Below are 21,875 nucleotides of genomic sequence, written 5' to 3' on the forward strand. Positions count from 1 at the left end.
AGTTTGTGGTTGCAAATGACATACAAAAAGTAGTAGATGTTGTTAACTATGACCACAGCAGGGGTGTCTGGTGATTTGCAACATTAATGCATTGTAGGACAGGTGCTACAAGGAGTGCAGGGTGAACTGTGAGTGCTGTGGGCTGAAGTGTAGTATCAAAGAAGTGATAATTAAAAGCTGCAAGTTAAGATGTAAGTGTCTATTTATGAGACAAAATTACTATACAAGATCTCATGACAACCTACCTCAGATGCTGAAGATCATGAACGTCAGTGGAATCATGTATGAGTGTAATGAAGTCCTCATATGTTGCAGCATACATGTACGTCCGCCGGTGCAGCTCTTCAGCTGCCTGCTGCTGTCGCAGGTATGACACCAGCCGCATGTTGATCCAGTCAGGGTCACACACTCGGTCAATCAGAGGCTCCAGCACTAGCAGCAGCGATGGTGTAATATAGTATATATTTAAAAACAGTTTAAAGAAAATAGAAGTTTATGTTTTCATATACAGTACCTGCATGAATGTCTGTTCCATTCAACTACAGTCGGGTCACATAAAACGAGTGTTTGTTAGCCACGGTTTTCTAATCCACAGCATGGTTCCTGCTCAGAGCCGGAAGTAGCAGAAGCCACGGTTATATGCTTAAAGTGAGGACTTTCGGTACCAAAGTGATGCACTTCCGTTGAGATTTCCATGGTACGTGTCTGTGCTGCAAACAGTGACCATCAGCCATTCACAGGCAAGCGTGACAAACAATGAGAAGCCAATCATAACCCTTCCCAGGCAGCAAGTGTACGCACTATTTCCCTCCAATCTTTATTCCTGCACCACCCGCTGCAAGAGTGGCCATGAATGCGGTTTCTGATGACTACTTTGCCTTTTTTTGGTTCCCTTACTTGCCCTTCCAGCATGATATGATACCAGACCACAACCGGCCTAAGACTTCATCACAAAAGGGACAGAAAAAAAAAGCCACCACTTAAATGTGACTAGAAAATGGATGTTATTCATTGCATCAATAATGGGAAAAAGGGGCAACAATAGCAGCTGATTATGGTGTCAACGAATCAAAGAAGATGGAGGACTGAGGCAGTGGCGGCATGAGGCACCACCACACTCATCTCATGCTGAAAGGCCCTAGTGTGCCTTTAACCTCAGAACCCCCACCCCCCACCCCTTCCACTTAAGCACTGTCGTCAGTTGGAATCAGGTAAGACCCTTTAATATTGTTTATTTAATGTTTAATATTCTTTATTCCCTGTAATACAGTACAAACACTGAATAATTATTTGTGTGCTAGTGTTCGCTGGTGACTAGTTGGGTGTAGGTAGGGTGATATGTGGTAACTTGGCCGAGAGGCCAGAACCATAAGTAATTTTTCCCGTAAGTTGTGTTTATTACAAATCATGGAATTTAAGGCACAGCAGTGGTCCAGAACCGTATTGCCGTGGATTAGACGACTCGATTGTACATTTTTGACCTGCCAACACTGCCTAACCTTTGCATGCCAGAAGTTCCTTGAGAAGTGTGCGTAGTGGTGTGCAGTGAGAATACTCAGGAGGGAGGCACCGCACAATGAAGAGTTCAGCCACCAAGCGCAGGAAGTTCCTTTCTCTCTCTGGGGAACTAAGTTGAGGTACTACATGGAACACACCACGTTCACCTCGTGCTTCTCTGCAACCAATACAGTTATGGTGAGTTAATGTCTGGAACAGTATCAGTACAAGTCCAGTGGCTAGTAGCTTTAGACTTGATCAGTTCCTAATCATGTAAACAGAGTAGATGTGCTGTTTATTCTTTAACCCCTTAACCGCGGGGCGTCATTTTCGTGACGCTCGGGAGCAAGGGATCATACCGCGGGGTGTCACTTTTGTGATTCCGTTATTTTTAATTCGCCCAGGCTTTCAAGTGGTGGCTTGTATCATCTGTCAGTACTACCAGTGTCCAGCTATAATCAGTTCTGCTAATGTCACCTGTACTCCCATCCACTGTTGACAATTTAGCCATTTTTCTCCTGTCCTTGACTCCCCCCTTCCTTACCTCCCCTCCATTACCCTCTCCTCCTGCCTGACCAGCTGCGCTACGCTACACAAATGCTGGAAGGATTTTTCCACTCATTTTATCCATTGAAATGTGCCCTTTGCTCTATTCTTATACAAAATAATATATAAAAGAAAAAGAAAAGGTAACTGATACTGCCATACATCTGGAATGGACTAATTATCACCTGGCAACACCTCATGTGCACTCGTTCACTAATTTTCCCTGTTTATTTCCCCTTGAAATATGCCGTATGACCTGTTCTCATAATAAAAATAAATATAAAGAAGGGAGAAGCCTAAGTGATATTTATATGCACCTGGAACTACCTAATTTATTTTGTATTGTCTAGATTTCCTGCCAATCATTTCATAGCGTATATATTAGCAGCTGTCACCACGCTGACACTGGCAGCCCTTCACTGCCCCTAGGCCACAGCATTCAGTTTACTGTCGTCTTTTGAGGTGAAACCATGTCGGATTCGCGCCTGTCCAATTCCGCCGCTTTTTAGCCCCATGCAAAGGGCCCTGTGACCTCTACCCCTACTAAACCTCGTGTGGAAAGGGGTGAAGGGCTAAGTTACTGCTGTGGAACGTGAACTGGCTAATTTATCAATGAAAATGATGGACAGTGACTACGATCTTTCTGGTGACTCTAAAACAGTGCAAGTGGAAATATAAATAATGTGTAAACAGCACGTGAAAGCAATGAATGTAAATATAAGTGAACAGTGGAAAATAGTTTTATAAGTTACTGCAAGTGACAGTGCATAACATAGTGTAAATAAAATAGAAAGGTAAATAATGTAAATAAAATAGAGAATGTAAATAGAAATGTAAATGAGTTGTAATGTAAGAATATGAGTATATATACTGTACTAGGAGTAATGAAAGTGAAAGTTTCACTCTAGCATGTATGAATACTGGGAGTTATGAAAGTGAAAGTGACAGATTCGCTCTCTACGCTAGTAAACAGGACGAGAAAGTGAATGCCTGGAGTGAAAATAAACTACTAGTACTGAAAGAAACTTATAGATAAATACTGTATATATAAATAAGTGTAATAAAGTACTAGGAATATAAAGCGTGAGTGTGTTATAAATAATAAATGACAGCTCTGCCTCTGAATACCATCAGGGAACCAGCACAGGAGGAAAGGTCGTATGTGCTCGTAATTTACATTGCTTTCACAGTGTTTTTTTTTTTGGAATGTGGCTTCCAAACTACTTGAAATTCATAGAATAGTGTTTGTAGTTATATCAGGCAGTGGTAACCATATTACGAGGTATCGGGAAGTGTAAAGCGGAGACTTCGTTACCCAACTTCAGAAGTCTCCACAAGTCCTACGGTAGATGACGAAGGCTCAACAACATCCCAGGGGAAAGCTGAAGATATGTGCCATATGCATATATAATTTTAATATTCTAGGACTAATAACTGATTTTTGGCAAATATTTTTAAAAAGTCAGTCGGAGCGTGAATATCCTCGCGGGACACGCAAGGAGCGCAAAAACAACCCCGCGGTGTAGGGTTAACATTCAGAGGAAACATGGAAACTGCATATCCAATCCTGGAATAGGCATGCTGATTTGAATTACAAAATAATGTTGACTGCATAATAAAAGAAGGTAGTATCCCAATGCAAAAGCCACATGATCGCACTGGTGGCATATGTGAAGAGGTCACATCCCAGGATACATTCAGTGAGTTGTAGCAGACGTAGTAGTAGTAGTAGCAGTAGTAGTAGTAGTAGTAGCATTAGTATTAGAAGTAGCATTAGTATTAGAAGCAGCATTAGTAGTAGTAGTAGTGGTAGTAGTAGTAGTAGTAGTAGTAGTAGTAGTAGTAGTAGTAGTAGCAGCAGCAGTAGCAGAAGTAGTTAGCAAATGGGAGCCCATTACACAACATGCAGTACAATATCAAAGCAATATCTGCCCTACTTCTCCTATTTTGTATCCTTTTATAAGTTTTACAGAGGGCTGACCCCCATTAAAAATAATGATGGAAAATTTTATATAGTGGAAGACATTATCAAGGAACTAAACAAACTAATCTAAGAAGCTTTGCTGAAATCCAAGTGCTCACTTCCACTATTTCTGATTGTTTTTATTTTTAGGAGGGAGGCTGACCTCCCAACAATCATTGAGGGGGAGGTTCATGCTCCCCAAATATCCCACTATGGATGAGAGTCCACTGTACAGTATATACTATGAAATCAAAGCCATAGCTGCCCTCCTTTCACTATTTCTGAGAATATTTAATTTGGTGAGGGGGGGGGTGACCCCCCTAAAAATTCATGGTCGGAAAATTGTATATAGTGGATGACCTTCAGAGTAATCAGATGAACTCACTTAACTAGCTTCAGTCAAAACCATCAGATAGCCTACAGACTATTCAATCTGGATATCTCAATAAGCCACACCCACTTTCCCAGGCACCAAATTTATGTTATGGCTAGTTGGGCTGTAGGCTATCGCTTACTGTCTGACCACGAAGCTGCTAAGATCTCATAATAAATTTCATTGCACGACATAAGAATGTTCTAATACCTGTAGACCTGCAGTTATTTGTGCTACATAATTTTCCTTTACACCATTATACTCGTGAATGTTTTGTCTATGGAAATTAATTTCCAAAAGGTAAAGAGAGACTACAGTAATAAAATTAAAGTGAGAATAAGTACAAGAATGGTTGAAAAATGTTTATACCACTTTTTACTTATCACTGATTTTTACAGCAACTATTGAAATAATTCAAGAAAAAAGTGAGAATTCTCTGAGAAAATTATCTTGATTACCATGGTCTCTTCAAATTTTATGAAAAGTATGGCAGAGCTGAGGTAGAGAATTTTTCATGCAAAGATCTGGAGCACTTGGACTACATGCTTGGGTGGTATGCCCTACCACCTCTCCTTCCCTTGTCTCTGTGCACTGCAGTCCCTCCCCCTCCCTCCCCACCCCGCCTCTCTCTCTCTCTCTCTCTCTCTCTCTCGTAAAGTAAAGTGGTGGCCAGGCAGCTGGGGCTAAGTTGCGCTGAGCGACAGCTGACAACACGAAATAGCGCCAAAATCATGCCAGTGAGGCATACAAGTTGATGCGCTTGCAAATCTTGCATAAAAAATTCTCTACCGCAGCTCTGCCATACTTTTAATATAACTAAAGTGACCATAGTAATCAAGATAATTTTCTCTCTGAGAATTCTTACTTTATTCTTGAATTGGTTCGATAGTTGCTGTAAAAATCAATGATAAGTAAAAAGCGGTATAAACATTTTTCAACCATTCTTGTACTTATTCTCATTCTAATTTTATTACTGTGGCCTCTCTTTACCTTTTGGAAAATAATTTCCATTGACAAAATATTCACGAGCATAGTGGTGCAAGGGAAAATCATGCTGCACAAATAACTGCAGATATACAGGTATTAAAACATTCTTATACTACACGATGAATGTTTATGAGATCTTAGGAACTCCATGGTCAGACGTTAGGTGATAGCCTACAGCCCAGCCAGCCGTATGACAACTTAGGCACTGGGGAAAGGGGGCGTGGCTTACTGAGATATCCAGATTGAATAGACTGTAGGAGGAGTTAAGACACAGAAAGACAGACAGACAGGCCGAACCTTGTGCAACAGAATAGGGCGAACTGCTGAATAAGATACCATCCTGTTTCACAGAACTGATAATCCCTTCGCTCTGAGAAGTATTCCTCGAGCTGAACAAAATACAGTACAGTACAGGTACTTTGATGGCAGTATGAATGCAATTAAAAACTTATTATCGCAGTGAAGAGGTTACTGTATTTCTAAACCTTTCTAAATGGGGAGGTCTTTCCTTTGCTGAATAAAATCACCCAGCAGTAACAAGAGAACAACACTGTAAAATGAAAGAAATATCATTGTAATGGTTGATGTCTGTACCCTGCAGCCTGGGCGAGTCTTATGTGTTCAAGGTGACGAGTGAGGCAGGTGACGACTCCGGCAGTCAGGAAGCGCACTTGGTCCATGCAGCCAAGACGCTCGTTGACACATCGGACACTGTGCCACAACACATTCCTGCACCACAAAAATGTGATTAAATCTCTCTTTCTCTCTCTCTGTAAGAAAATAGCTTAAAAAATACTGTAGGCTAGTCAACTGCCAGGTATAATTTTCTTAACATTCATTTGCCCTTGGGGATGCAGGGGAGAGAGAATACAATTCACATACTCCCTGCATGTTGTAAAGGAGAGCTAAATGGAATGGGAATAAGAGACTGGAAACCTCTCCCTCTTTGTACTAACATAGTGTTGAGACAATCCCACTTACTAGCACAGTCAGTGCAGAACATTCATTTTCATTCATCATCTAATCACTTGGTAAAAAGGGATCTACAGTACCCCTTTCATGACAATTACAGGAACAAACAGACATGACAAGACAAAATTTAACAGCACAGTACAGTATACATCTGTAGTAAATCAATGTACACATGTCCATGATAAACTGCACATGAGAATCTGACCTGAGTGTGTCAATGCTGGGAGCTGTGTCAGTGACCAGTTCAGAGTACCAGGGTGTCACATCATTTACAATAAATCCATCAATCAGTTCGTTGATGGCACCATCGATCTTCCGGCTAATAACCACTCCATGTCTTCCTGGTGGTGAGGCTTCAGCACAATGTACACTCTGTATGTACAGCGGTGGACAATGACAAAATTATCAAGTTTAAGTACACATTAGGAATAACTACAACAAATATGTATAAAAAAATAAAAAAAACTTAATGTTCCTTACAAGACTACAGATAGCTACAGCAGACCCTTGCTATAATGGATGCTGGTACAGAAGACATCAGATTTATGAGGTGTCACAAAGCTCATGGAACTTTTGTCGGACATAACGAACAATGTTTGTTAAATGGGGTGTAACACATGCATTTCCCACCCTTTTTACTCCAACCTGGCCCGGGATTGCCCTCTCCCCATCGTGATTACTAAGCTGTCATACCAGACTACTGTATAGTAATATGGTATCGTACTAGACATGCAGTGCTATGATAAGGATGTAAAAGAAGCTGCAAAAGGGCATAATTATGGGCCAAGTGCTACTGAACTAATTTATTTTCAAACATGTACTTGAAATGCAGCCTCAGGGGGGAGAACCCTCAGATATAATGAACTATTGTGCTTTAACAGACCTGGCATATTCCCAAATAGTCTGCTATAGATAGGGTCTGCTGTATCTATCTATCTATTGCCTTATGCTGCATCGTGAAAGGAGCAGCTTCAAGGGAAAAAACTACAGTACAACCAATCTGTCCCCTACCAAGCCCTACCATTCTGTCCCCTACCAAGCCCTACCATTCTATCACCTACCAAGTCCCACCATTCTGTCCCCTACCAAGTCTTACCATTCTATCCCACATCAAGTGTTTTTACTTTCACCTCTACCAGCACTCTACCCATACATGAAATGGTACACACTGAACAACCATGGTTACAAGGTAACTCTGTTTCAAACCAAATCACCTAGTCATTACATCATCAATTCTCACAGCTACTTCTGATCCACTGTGTAATCATGAACACTGTACATGTAAAATTTTCATAATATTAACATTTGTGCAATTTCACACTCCAGGAACCTGGTACCTTAAATTTAAATAAAAATCTTGCTGTACACGTACCCTTACAGCACAGTACAGGGTACTTCTATCCCGTACAACATTAAAAAAAATCACTCTAACATAATAAATACAAGCATGTCAATCCAGTGCAGTGGTTCTTCAAATTTTTCAGCCCCAATACCCCCAGATTCAATTGAAAGTCAACCCAATACCCCCTTTCTAATACTGTTACTCCTTCCACTTTCAGTTTTCCATTTAAAAAAAAAAAAAAAAAAAAAAGAGAGAGAGAGAGAGAGAATGGCTATGAGCAAACAGTTCAACTCTATAGATTCTTTTATTTATATTTTCAACAAAATAATGTTCGTATTTACCATCCATCCACCCATCATCCAATCCTGTGTTGCCCCATGATGAACATAGGAGCCCGGGGCTAGGCAAGTTGGTCCTGACATTTAAGATGTGAGTGACCAGCCTCACTCATCCCTGTGTGGCATTACATGAGCAATAAACCCCAACTACCCCTTGGATATAAACCTTCACCAGCTCAATCCGATTGGAGCGCCATAATTACCCATTAAACCACTAGGGGCCAAAATTTGGTTATATGGTTACCACCCAGCATAGTAAATGATTTGTTGGTGTACAGGAAACCGTTTGGCTTGTCAGTCAGTGCAGAGTCACCCACAGCCAGAACAAAGAGGAAAGAATGAAGGAAAGAAAGACTATACACAAAATTGTTCCTTTTTTTTTTTTTTTTTTGACACCTTTCTGGATACCCCCAAGAAGCCATTTTCATACCCCCTGGGATATCAAGGCACTACTTAAAAACACCTGATCTAGTGTATCAATAAACCATAGATATCCAGCTGCAAATGGTATGCCATACAAGACAACGAAATACTGAGGAGGTATTTATTTGTGTATGGCATACTAGTAGTGGAACTTCTAACACCCACCCGTCCATAATATTATTATTTTGGAAAAGAGCTTGATAATCATTTACAGTACTGTACAGAATAGGTATAAATTCAGAGGTAATGCACTATGTTGCAAGTCTGTGCCATCATAATAAAACAAAGCATTCCAGAGAATAGTGATAGGTGGTGGCAACCATTATCCACTCTCTTGATGTGGTGCTGCTAACTTCATCCTTCACCTTTATAATTCTTTTTCTGTGATTGCCTTCCTCTCATCCTGTTTCTCCCTTCCGGTCACTTTTTATTACTGTACTCTTCTTTCATCCTTAGGTCTTTGACAGAAAAGTTTCTAGAGAAGGGAAAGAAGTTGTATGCGCCCTTCATGGATTTGGAGAAAGCATATGACTGGGAGGACAGACATGGAATGTGGAAAATATTAAGAATACATGGAGTAAATGGGGAAGTTGTTGACTACCGTGAAGAGTATGTATGAGGGGGCTAAGGCTGCAGTGTGTGTGAACAGTGAATTGAGGGAATTTTACTACCTGATTGTTGGACTGAAGCAGGGATATGTCATGTCTCCATGGTTGTTCAGTCTGTTTATGGATGGGGTTATAAAAGAGATATAAGGTAGGGCAATGGATGCTGGGGCAGGTTTAATGAGAGAGGGCAGTGTTTGGAAACTCCCTGTAGCCTGCTGTTGTTTGCAGATAATACTGTCTTGTTAAGTGAAGACGAAGGGGAACTGCATGGCTTGGTGAATGAGTTTGGGAAAGTGTGTAAGAAACGAAATCTAACGGTGAATGTAAGGAAGAGTAAAGTTATGGTCTTCAGGGGGAAATGAAGTCACTGGATGTACAGTGAGGCTGGATGATAAGGAAATGGCAAATGTGAGTGCATTTAAGTAAGTGGGTAATGTGATGAGTAAGGATGGAAGTCTGGAGGGTGAAGAATTTGAAAGGGTACAACAAGGAAGCAAGGTTGATAGTTCTTTGACAACAATGATAAGAAACAGGGAAGCGAGCATGGAAGTAAAAAAGTCACTGCATGACAGTACTGTATTGTGATACCAACTCTAATGTATGGAAGTGGAGCTTGGGCCTTGTTGGAAGTACACAAGTCAAGAGTAGGAGCAGTAGAAATGAGTTATCTGAGAGGAGCATGTGGAGTTATATGGAAAGACAGACTGACAAATGAGGAAGTGAAGGAGTGTTGTGGTGTGAATGTGGATGTGATAGAAAACATTAGGGAAAATACAGTGAGGTGGTTTGACCATGTGGAGAGGACAAAGGGTGAGATTAACGAGGAGAGTATGTGAGTGAGGTGGAGGGGGGGAGAGGGAGGGGGAGGCCAAGGATGAGATGGAGGGATGGAGTGGAGAGGTATGTGAGTGAGGAGAGTGTAAGCTGGGAGCAGGACAGTGAAATGGAGGGGGACTGGGTGACATGGAGGCGATTTGTGTGTGACCACCCCTCATGGGATAAAGGCATCTGGCAATAGATAGATAGTTCCTTCCTTTTCAGGTGGCTTTACATTGGGTGACAAGCCTATTGCTTTCCTGTAAGCCTGGAAACCATTTACAATGCTGGGCAGTAACCATATAACCATCCCATACGTGTTCCCTAGGTGTCAACAAGTGGGTTGGCAGAGGGTTAGTGTCCCTCCACGTAACACTAACTCAAAGACAAACAGCCACCCATATGAGATTATGATGTCTGCCTATAGATAGATAGATAGAGTTGGATTCCAGTGAAAGAGGATTGAAAGAACAGGCTGTGAAAAAGGCATGGCATGTGTGTTCACTGTGAGTAATCACCTTGTAGCTACATAATTTTTACAGTGGTCTTAAACTTCTTATACCCAAAAAGCAATGAAATGAACTTACTGCCACAACAGACTGTACTGCAGTGACCTCTGGTGGAACCTTAACCGTCACCTGGTGTTTGGCTGACAGCATGACATATGCAGCAATGGTGAGGGTGGCTCCCAGCACCATGGCAGACAGCCCCCCTACCACCAGGGAGAGGGGCAGCACTACACCAAGGCTGCCCCCCTCCCCACCCCATCCCCAAACAATACCCACACACCAGGCAACCACCACTGCACCCACTGCTGCACCCCACATCCAATCCTGTAACAAAATTAAAAAGTTGGTGTACTATGGACACTGACCATCAACAACATTTTCAATAATGACCCTTGCCACATAAAACAGTATTCTACTGTGTGGTATGCAGTATAAAAAATGCCAGCTGCATGCAATATCCATAACTTCATTACATACAGATACTGTACTGGCAACTATTTTTTCAATCCTCAAGGAGCAGTTCAAGACTTCTGGGGATTGCTAGTGCAACTAAAGATAATTATTACTGTATTACTGAATATTTGGTGTGGTTTGTATAATGTGGTGTCCAAGATTTATAGTCTTATGCTGTCGAGTTTAGAATCACAGTGATGCAGAGATTAGTGCAATGGATACCAAGGCTGGGATGAAAGGCTGCTCATTTTGCCTTTAAGACTAAAGGATATGGCTTTCTCAATCAGATTAGGTCCCATTAAGCTTTTCTCATACCACCTCAGAATTTTTTTATTTTCTTGTGTTCAGTATAGTACTGTAAACTGAAATTTAACTGATATATATATATATATTTTTTTCTAAACTTCAGTAGTGTAAATACAAACTTGGCTTGCAGCTAGTACTGTTCATAATATGATATTTCAGGTAAACTGGATTTGAAAACATGGTTCAAAACTTCAATCTCATTCTTTATTAATGTTAGATTTTGAAAAACTGCTCAGATTAATAACTTTAATGCTCTCTATAATTTTCTAAATGTCTCTAATCTCATTTTGTTGTGTTTAAACTACATACAGATATTTTCCCATTATTTATGGCCCTGTCCATTTTCAGTTGGACTTACGACTGTTGGATTACAACTATATAGGCTACTGGCCATAAGCAGCCCTCTGCAGGTCAAAAAATCAAGATCTCCCCACTTTATGAACAAACACTACCAATACTGTAACTAATTAACACTCACATACTGACAAAGGGAAGGTGGCAACTACTGTATTTCTCAAACGTCTTATTCATTACTATTATTTTGGAATTACACCTAACAGAGACTGTATTAATATGTTCACCATGACATTTATGCATTTTTAGGAAATTTCTCTTCTATACACATCTTCTGCAAATATAATTTTAAGCACTTAATAAATAAGGTGCCTGTGTGTCTGAGGACGGTGTCCAGCTCCAAGCTCTATCTGTTATTGCAGGTACTGGTATATTAAAATTAGGTTAGGTTTGGTTGCATTAGGTTAGGTTAGTTCATTTCAACTTAAACAACAAAAGACAGATATACAAGCTAAAGAATCTCCCCCAACTCCTTATTTACTGTTAAAAAAAAAAAAAAAAAAAAAAAGTCAAACTGCAGGAGAGCTCCCATTAACAAAAGGTGAAAGTTCAGTGACAGGGACTATCTGCCATAATTATCAGTTCATTTATGATACGCAGATTCTATGGAATATCATTTATGTTAACAGAGATTGTATAATTCATTCTTGACATCCAAATTATGCAAAAATAACATGTTACAGAAGAGTAGGGCTATGCAACCACTATAGAAGTAGGACTGAATTATGAAACTCAGAATAACAAAAGGGCCATACATTATTTTACCTGTAATTTTTCCCTCTGTCTAAACACTTACATGGTACTCAGAAAGAAATGAGAAATTCATGTATTAGTGTACTGTATTTGCATTTACATTTTCCATTAAATACAAAAATAAAATGAAAAACACAAAACTCTCTGTTTTATGTCTGTTATTTATTTTCATTCTTCAGAGTTGGTGAAAGGGCCAAACAAAATCAAATCAAGGGCCAGATTTGGCCCACGGGAAACCAGTTGAATAGCCATGCTAAAGTGCATTAAGTTGAGTTTGTTGACAGTGGCTGTGGCATCCTGCAGCGGGCAATGAGATGATTCAGACCCAAACTCATTCGTCCACAAATAGTTCAGGTTAGTTAGGTTGGGTTAAATTATGTTAGGTTTGGGTGAATGAGGTTAGGTTAGATTAAGCTGTGTTACATTAGGTTAGGTCACATTACGTTCAGTTAGCAGAGATGGGTGATATGTGATGGAGTGACTTTGGAGCCGAATCAGCTTGAAAGTCTGACATGATGGGTAGCTGCTTGCCAAGGTCTGCGTGTAAAACTGTTGTTTTATAGATAATATATTCATAATTATGGATTTCCACAACTTTATAAAGCTATCACAATGATAATTACTGCATATTATAATTAACTGAAAAAATATATAATTATAAACTTTAAGTATGGGAGGTTTCTTGCACTTTCACCAAAAAGCCATCTGCACAGTGTGTGACGATGCATATAGGACATAGGAATCCAGGATATGTATATAACCTGAGTGGGGAGGAACTTGTCTCATCTGAAGTGGAGAAGGATCTCGGAGTGTTGATAACGACAGATTTAAAACCAGCCCAACATATTACAAGAATAGCAGCCAAGGGCAACAGGATGGTCGGACTGATTAAAAAGAAATTTCCCTCACATGGACCTGAATATGTGCAGGACCCTATACTCATCTCTGGTGCAACCGCATCTGGAGTATGCGGTGCAGAGTTGGTCGCCTTATTATAGGACGGACATTAATGAATTGGAGAGGGTTCAACGAAGGATGACCAAGCTTGTACCTGAGCTCAGGGACATGGAGTATGGAAAGCGATGTGTTCGACTGGGCCTGAAAATGCTGGAACAAAGTAGGCACCGAGGATATTTATTGGAAACCTTCAAAATATTGAAAGGGATGGATTAAATTGATCATAGTGTCTTCTTTGAATACAGTGAAAGCAGTACCCGGTCGAATACATGCAAGTTGAAAAAGAGAGGTCACTAGAGAACACTAGTTAGAGTAAATTCTTTCAGTGTACGGGATGTCAACTCTTGGAATTCTCTTCCAAAAGAGGTTGTTACTGCTCTGTCCATAAGTGCTTTTAAAGCTGGCTTGGATAGGTGGTTAACAAATAGGAGTTAGGGAGTACAGGTTGTGTAGGGCACTATCCATGTATTGGAGAAGTTCTGGAGATTATTTATTTGATTCCTGAAATGAATTCCACATTCAAGAAGGGATAAGAGATGGGAGCCCCAAAAGAAACGTCAAGTCTCTTGACCTCCCATGTACTCGAACTTGGTAAGAGAAAGTGTTAATCCTTAAGGAGACTCAGAACCACCTTATTATACAGTTTTCTTCTGTTTTTTCCTTACCTTAGCTCTTCATGTGATTTTTTAAAGTCTTTTTTGCCAGCATTTTCAAGTTTCAATGTTCTGTGTTTCTTTCAAAAGTGGTGAAAAGCATTTTAAAATGCGGCATATGTTTACATGTGGACGCACCTTGTGGTGTGCGATGAGATGGACACCATCTTAGGTAGAGCACCATTTCTGAATGAAACTACCCTTATCAGTACCTGATGATCCAAATATAACCCAAATTTTCATAACTCAACCTTATTTATCCTTACCTAACCTATTACATGCTAACCTTATCAATTTCAGGCTAACCTACCGTAACCAAAATATATCCTAACCTATCCGTTATGTAGCTAATCATATTTTCCTTGTTTATTAATGGATCCTCTTCATACTTGAAATGCACATCTGTACATCTTTCTAAACTCAATGAATCAGGTCAAGGGTAGTTGAACATTTATGTTATTTTTTAAGAGGTGGTTCTGTCTCCTTAATGATGACAAAGTTCTTATAATTACTTCAGATCACTAATGAATACAGTATAGCTTTCTCAGTGTCCATTAGTTGGGTGTGGCCTAACTCCAAAAATTTACCATCTTATTAAAAGAAGGCATGGTATCATACACCTCTCCACAAACATTCCTCGCCAACAGCAATATACTTCTATTACTCTAGCTACCAAACACACATTCCATGACAATATTGTCAAAGCACACCTCATGAAGTCCTACAACATACCAAAAGCTTCTCATTTGTAGGGAAAAGAAAAAATAAATAAACCACTTCCCACAACAGATGTAAAATTAATCCAGGACACATATTCTTCCACTCACCTGGAATTTGGATATTTGAGGAGGAATCTTGGTTTCAATACTGAATGAAAATGCAGGCCATTAAGAAAGCAACCCTAAATACTCTTAGCCCTGCAGGCCTCCCCAAACAGCTGTGAGATGTTTACACGAGTCAGCTGATCGATACGTCGTTTTCTGTTACTAGTTACAAAACCATTCTCTGAGAATATATATATATATATATATATATATATATATATATATATATATATATATATATATATATATATATATATACATATATATATATATATATATATATATATATATATATATATATATATATATATATTACCTAAACTTATTTAGATTTTTATAGCACAGATTATTATCAGTCTTCTGCAAAATCAAATGGTCGAAGAGAGAAAAAACTTCATCGGTGTCCAGAACAAAACGTGTTACGTCCCCATCCCACACTGCCACAGACTGTAAGAGCCAGTGCGTTGTTCTTCAAATGTTCAGCCTTTCAGTGTGCAACAAACGACATCAGCTTAGCTGCTCAGGCGTTGTAAATAAGCACTGGCTTCTTATGGGGAAGGGACTAGAGGTTTTCCAGTCCAGTTTGAGTATAGTTCAGTGTCAGAGCAGATTGTATAGCTCCGGTACTTGTAAAAACAGTGAAGGTGGCAAATATTAAATGTAATTATTTGGTGGTAAACTAGAATAAATTATCTACTACATTCTCGGGCAAGCAACAGTTGCTAACTCGGAGACATCCAAAACATCCAGAGTTTTCTTGCATTACATAACACTCTAAATGCTTTAGCATACAGAGATAAAATTACATAATTAAACAAAAAAAATCACAAATAAAACAATATTGAAAAAAAGGGCACAAAAATAATGTGTAAATTTGCAAAATACCTCCCCTCAGTAGCAGGCTAACTGGCAACTGACAGCGGAAAAAAAAAAAAAAAAAAGAGAAATACTGGGAACTTACCAGTACTTCCTATCTAGCAAATCCCGCTTCTCCAAACATGAAATATCTAAAATTACAAGCACATTCATATTATATGATCGATGAAATGGGCGGTGTTGGTGGTCCACCCTTGATACAATTCGTAAACAATGCTTAAAATCCTTCACGTATTTGTCAGTGAATCATTCATCATTATAAAATGCCCCACTCAAAACCAAAACTTTACTGCTTCCCAGCACTGTTATTGCGGTGGATTCTTTGAGCTACGTAACCTAGTAATATTGCCTGGCGATAGCCGGAATATAACTTACTGTGTATAGAACACATGGTTGCACAAGTTAAATTAATTATTTCCATAGATTATTATTTCCTACCTCTTGTTGTCTCAGTAATTACTAATTCCTCTTCAAAGCGTTAATGGAGATGTTTACTAACCAACTTTCTCGAAGCAGGGTGTTTCTCTGAGCTGAAGTCAGTGATAAAAAAAAAAATACAATGTGTTTACTGCAGCCAGAAGGGTATTCAAATTTTGTCACTAACACATAAGCCTACCTTCAAATTCTTAAACCAGTCTCTGTAACTTTCCTTGCTCAGTTCCAAGCAGCGCAGTATAATGAAGAAACAGTTATCGTTAATCCTTTCAGTCTGACTAGATTTTGGTGCAGTCTTACTGCTACCAGATCCAGAAAAAACAAGTGGTGTCAGGCACAACAAACCTCGCCCGACAGCAGCTATTTTATTGTAGTTAAATACTGACTCGTTTCTGCGATTGAGTGCACAGTTAAAGTCTGAGGTATTTGCGCAAATGTTTTCAAGTTACGCCCTCCGAATATCCGTGATCGTGCGTATGACCTTTCAAGGTCACTCAAGGTCAAATGTCATGCTGCCAAATGTAAGACCTTATGAGACTTCCTATAGTTTGGTAATAGTAAATATCTCTGTCTTCAATGAGTTTCGAGTTATAGCCCCCTGATTATGTGTGATCTTGAGTCTGGCTTATCAAGGTTGTTTACGGTCTAAGGTCAAGGTACCAATGAAAAACCTACATGGGATTTCTTATATGCTAATACTAGTAAATATCTGTCTTCAACCAGTTTCGAGTTATAGTCCCCTAAATATCCGTGGCCTTGAGCTTGACCTTTCAGGGTCATTCAGAGTCAAAGGTCTTGGTGCCAAATGAAAGCCCATATTACGAGTTCCGGTATGTTCCTGATAGTAAATATCTCTATCTTCAACCGTTTTCAAGTTATATCCCTCTGAAAATCCGTGACCTTGATTTTGACCTTTCAGGATGAATCGATTATCTCGAGAATTTAATCAATTTCTTTTGGGACCAGTGCCCACATATTCTGAAAGTTTCATGTAATTTCCTTTAGTCGCTTTTTCCCTAATGTTGCTAACAAAGAAACTCAGTTAAAATAAATGCCTCGCGGACTCCGTCCGGGCGAGGTAAAAAATAACGGGAAGCTACCTCCTGAAAAACAGAGCAAAATGGTGTGTTTTGATGCTGCTTGGATGGACAATGGCTGAACTTTCAGTGTATGTCGAAAAATGAACTTTTGACATCGAAGTATATTTCCAGAACCAACAATATCGTATTTCTTTCGGCTCTCGCTTTCGGTATGACTGGGCAAGGGATATATGTATCAACTGCTCATCGTCTTCCCTCTCTCCTTCCCCTAATCCATTATAATTAATGACACACTCGAGAGTCTGGCACAATCGCCCCTGACCAGTCTAGCTGTGTACTAATAATACTAGTATGATGGTGGGTTTCCTACCTGAAAATATGAATGTGTCCGTGTTCAACATTGCATCGTTCGTTATTGTAATGAGTTATTCGTGTCTGAGGCAGTGCAAAACATTTCGCGAAGTGACTGATCTGGAGAGGTCCAATGGCACCCATAGAGCCCCAGTGGATCCGCCACTGCAAAGGATTAATAATTCAGCTCACGAGAAGCTTTTCAGACTTTACTAACCCCACCACTATTAACTCGCTATCTTAAGATGGATAAAATTGCCTGATGGTAACATGAATTTTACACACACACACACACACACACACACACACACACACACACACACACACACACACACATATATATATATATATATATATATATATATATATATATATATATATATATATATATATACAGTATATATATATTACAAACGTTCCATTGGTTGAAGGGGTCAGGGTCAGTTCACACTGTCCTCTCTCCCGTTTCAAGTTAGTCCCCCTCATCATTAAGAGGACCTGATTTTGCACTGGTTAGCACATCCAGCTCGTAACTACTGGAACCCGAGTTCGAGTTTCGGGCCGGTCACATGCTGTTGGGCGCATTTTGTTCCTCCTGGCCCTGTTCACCCAGCAGTATAACAAGGGACCTGGATGTAATATATTCTGCTGCGAGTCGTGTTGTAGGGGAAGACTGGTACTTAGCAAAAACAGACTGTTAGCCTAAATGCCCCTCGTGCAGTCGACGGGAACGTCTAAATCTTCTTCACTGTCCTACCGTCAAGTTCTTCGATTCAGTGGCGTGTTTTGTTGATTCATTCCTGCTACCTCCAGACAATTTTATTCAGCTTTTGGCAGACCTCTTGTTGTGACGGGTTAAATGGAGGCTACATCTAGCCTCTTCATTTCTAGGTGTCTTCAATGCTGAACACAATTTAGGGGAGATGACAAGAATAAAATGAGCAAGTCCTAAATAAGTAGAGGACCATATGGGACTTTGATAGTGAAACACCTTGCGTGTGAAAATCCTTAAAGTGCGACTGACTAACCAGGCCGCTTCTGGAAGTGCTCCCACATTTAGAAATACGCCATCAGATTGAAAGGGCAAACATAATATCACTCTCCCCCTGGCACAACAGGACAGGAACAACAGTTATAAATAATAACTCTGGTTTCATTTTAGGAGTGCATGTCGAGTTATTGGATAGAGAAATGGGTGGACAATTGAACAAAAGTTCGGGTAACGTGGAGTGGAGGTGAACACTTTATAGCTTTAGTATGGTATGGAATGTGATGTGGTGGTGTTGAGCTACTTGGAGGTAACGGTAGACAAATGAACAAATGTGTACTGGTAATGTGGACAGGAGTTTAACGCTGTTGGTTGGGTGGATATGTACTGTGATTGTGCAGAGTTACGTGGAGAGATAGGTGAACAAATGAACAAACAAGCTAAGGTACCGTAACGTGGAGAGACAGGTGAACCTGTAACTGTAGTTAGGTGGGATGTGCCGTGGAGGTGTGGCGTTAACGGAGCGATAGGTGAACAATTGAACAAGTTCACAGGTAACGTGGAGTAAAGATGAATAGGCCTACTGTAGCATTAGTTAAGTGGAATGTACAGTATTGACGTGCTTTTGAGTTACGTGGAGAGATAGTTGGACAAATGAACAAGTCTACAGGTAACGTGGAGTGGAGATGGACACTGTAGCTTTAGTTAGGTGGGTAACTGTGGTGTTGTAGAGTTGCAAGGAAAGATAAGTGAACAACAGAACAAATGTGCAAGTAACGTGGAGGGATAGATGGACAAATGAACAAATGTGAAGGTAACATAGAGGGAAAATAAACACTGTAGGTTAGATGTAGGCTAGTTTGGTAGATAATTATGTACTGTGATGGTGTAGACACAGGGGATGCTTGGAAAACGGTAGATCAACTCCTTCACTACCACTGTCAGCTTTATTTCATTCTTAATGCTACCAGACGATTTTATTCAGGTTAACGCATTGACGTAAGGGTTTTAAAATGTATTCGTTTTACCTCCTGACACTTTTTCACCTTTGCATTTTTTTTTCTGGACCGAGAGATTACATATATTCCTCTTTATCTCCTGCACCTGAATAAAATCATCTGGAGGTGTCAAGTATTGAAAAAAGGGCATTGGTAGAGAGAAGGGATTTAGGAGGACATCTAGTAATGGAGGAGTTTATAAGTGCATCAAATCCCTCTAGTCATCATACTGCATGAGTCCTGTTCCTTAGGAAGATTTAAGTATAGGTGTCCATTGCCATATGTGATGTATAAAGGAGTACAGTGAAGAGCAAACAGCAAAAGACCTAATGCTCCTTTCGAGGCTGTTTGTTAGAAAAGAGTGACTGTGGTATCTGTTCTATGAACCGAAGATAAGGATAGCAACACGAGACGTAAATGTATATTATGTGTAATACTGAAGAGTTGAGAGGAAGGATGGGACTGGAATGTATTGGTGTTGTGATGAGAAGGGGTAAATTGAGATGGTTTGGTCATATTGAGAAGCTAGAGGAAGACAGTTGGATGGGGAAGGTGAGAAGTGTGAACGTCGAGGGTAGGGTTGTGAGAGGCAAACCGAAAAAGACCTTAGACGAGGTCATAGAATGTTAACTCAGGGATAAGGGACTGAATAAGGAAGCTACCAGAGACTGAGCAGTGTGGAGAGCCCCCATTACGTGACCAAGGCAGACGCATGCAAGCATGTTGGAGCCTTCATAAACGATACGAAAAGATAAACGAAGTGTAAGTGTTGGCTGTGAGAAGCAGGGGAAAAAAACCTCAATATGGTAAGGAGAGGAATTGAGAGAGAGAGAGAGAGAGAGAGAGAGAGAGAGAGAGAGGAGTATGAGAAGAGAGGAGTATGAGAAGAGAGGATTGGGTAGGAAGTGCCGAGAAGATGGAGCGCCCCGAACACGTCTTTTGCCTCCCGCCGAGCCCGTAACTGTGCTCCCTCCACTCTTCTGGCCTAACTTTTAATCTTGCTCGAGAAAATTAAGTCCGGGTTGAAGTTTGAGCGGGTCCCTGGGGCTGTCTTGGCGGGGGTTAATACAGGTTTGGAATTGGATTAGCTTGGGGATTTTTGTGTGAGGGACGAGAGAGAGAGAGAGAGAGAGAGAGAGAGAGAGAGAGAGAGAGAGAGAGAGAGAGAGAGAGAGAGAGAGAGAGTTTCAAGGTATCTAGCAGTGGTTGCAATCCCAGACACATCTGAACGTGAACGCAATGGACTACATGGTAAAGCTGCCCTTCTTCTGCAGCCTATCACCTTCCTGTTAGGGGAATAGAGAAGGGACTGAGCGATGTTTGCATAACCGTGTAGCTCCACCGCCCGATCATACCGGTACCACTACCTGAAAGTAACTCTCACCTGTGTCCAGGCTTGGATTAATTACACTACTTATGGTTAGTTCCAATTTTAGTTACATTTACCCATGCAAGGTTTGAATTAAAACTACAGTTACAGTTACTTGATTTACAATGCTCTGAAATCACAACTGCAAATTCATTTGCATACAGTGGTGCAAATAATTACATTTAACAATCATAAGTTGTACCCATGTTCGGGCTGGGGTATCAAGCAAAAAAAAAAAAAAAAAAAAAAAAAAAAAAAATCCTGCACTTCACTCTAGTTAGCAATTTGCTTACATTTCCTGTCAATGTAGTTTATTTACCGCCGGGGTGGCTGAGTGGTTAGCGTCCCTAATTGTGAAGCTGTCAGCCCGTTAGCGCCAGGGTTCTGATCCTGGAGCGGGCAGCTGCGGTGTCACTCAGTTCAGGTGTCCATCCACCCTTTATGGGTTTGTAGGTAAAATGAGTACCTAGGGCAAAGCTTAGGGGAGGTAAGCAGGCTGTGAAGCCTATGCCCAGAGTCGGACACAAAAAAAAAAGAAAAAAGAAAGAAAAAAAAAAAGAAACTGTGATAACCTGTATTATGCAGTGGTCTTATATCCCAGGATGTTGGGTGAAGACCCCCCACAGGTTCGAAAACCTAAGTTACGGAGAAGAGCATCGTGGCTATGCGCCTCATGGTGTCTTCCCTCACCATCTAGTGTGTTGCTGGATAGTCACAAATGCTGAAGCTGAACTCGTATATCGCTGTTGGTTTTGATCTGGAGTTTCCCAAACGTTGCGATCTGTTAGGGGTGAAAAAAAAAAAATGCTCGCTTGGTAGGCTGCTGTACTCAGGCAGTTGCAAGCGCTGGTTCGAATCCTCGCAATTCCCCCCTGGGGGTAGGGGGGTTTTCAAGAATACTCCCCCAGTATCCCTGCTTGTCGTAAAAGGCGACTAAAAGGGTTGGCGGAGGGTTAGTGCCCCTCCCCGGAAAACAACTAACTAAAAAAACAAACAAGAAGCCTCGGACAAGGACTGACCAAACGATGACGACCCAGGACCGGACAAAGGACTTGGTAATGAGTACATGGAATGTAAGAGGAGCGAATGATGAGGTGAAAGAGAGAGAGATTGTCCAGGTGCTTGAGGGTGCGAAAGTGGATGT

At 40.5% G+C, this 21,875-nt stretch overlaps 2 protein-coding genes across 2 annotated transcripts in view; one reads left to right on the forward strand and one right to left on the reverse strand.

The window, feature by feature from the left end:
* The window catches only part of mRpS26 (mitochondrial ribosomal protein S26), a 79,397-nt gene extending 78,744 nt beyond the window's left edge, over positions 1–653 (forward strand). The window contains exon 7 of the transcript XR_013898815.1: positions 596–653. The gene's annotated coding sequence lies outside the window, so the exon portion shown is untranslated. The remainder of the gene's footprint in view (positions 1–595) is intronic.
* The window catches only part of LOC145407899 (sorting nexin-25-like), a 60,702-nt gene extending 45,950 nt beyond the window's left edge, over positions 1–14,752 (reverse strand). Inside the window, exons 1-6 of the mRNA XM_080278759.1 lie at positions 14,678–14,752; positions 10,453–10,698; positions 6,544–6,710; positions 5,961–6,095; positions 1,500–1,675; positions 246–432 (exon numbers count right to left, since the gene is read on the reverse strand). Of these exons, the coding sequence (XP_080134885.1) occupies positions 246–432; positions 1,500–1,675; positions 5,961–6,095; positions 6,544–6,710; positions 10,453–10,692 (905 nt within the window). The 5' untranslated portion in view covers positions 10,693–10,698; positions 14,678–14,752. The remainder of the gene's footprint in view (positions 1–245; positions 433–1,499; positions 1,676–5,960; positions 6,096–6,543; positions 6,711–10,452; positions 10,699–14,677) is intronic.
* Positions 14,753–21,875: the final 7,123 nt, after the last annotated feature.

This window comes from Coenobita brevimanus, chromosome 74 (assembly GCF_032717465.1).
Source record: "Coenobita brevimanus isolate Jiangsu-jjx chromosome 74, ASM3271746v2, whole genome shotgun sequence".
Lineage (NCBI taxonomy): Eukaryota > Metazoa > Arthropoda > Malacostraca > Decapoda > Coenobitidae > Coenobita > Coenobita brevimanus.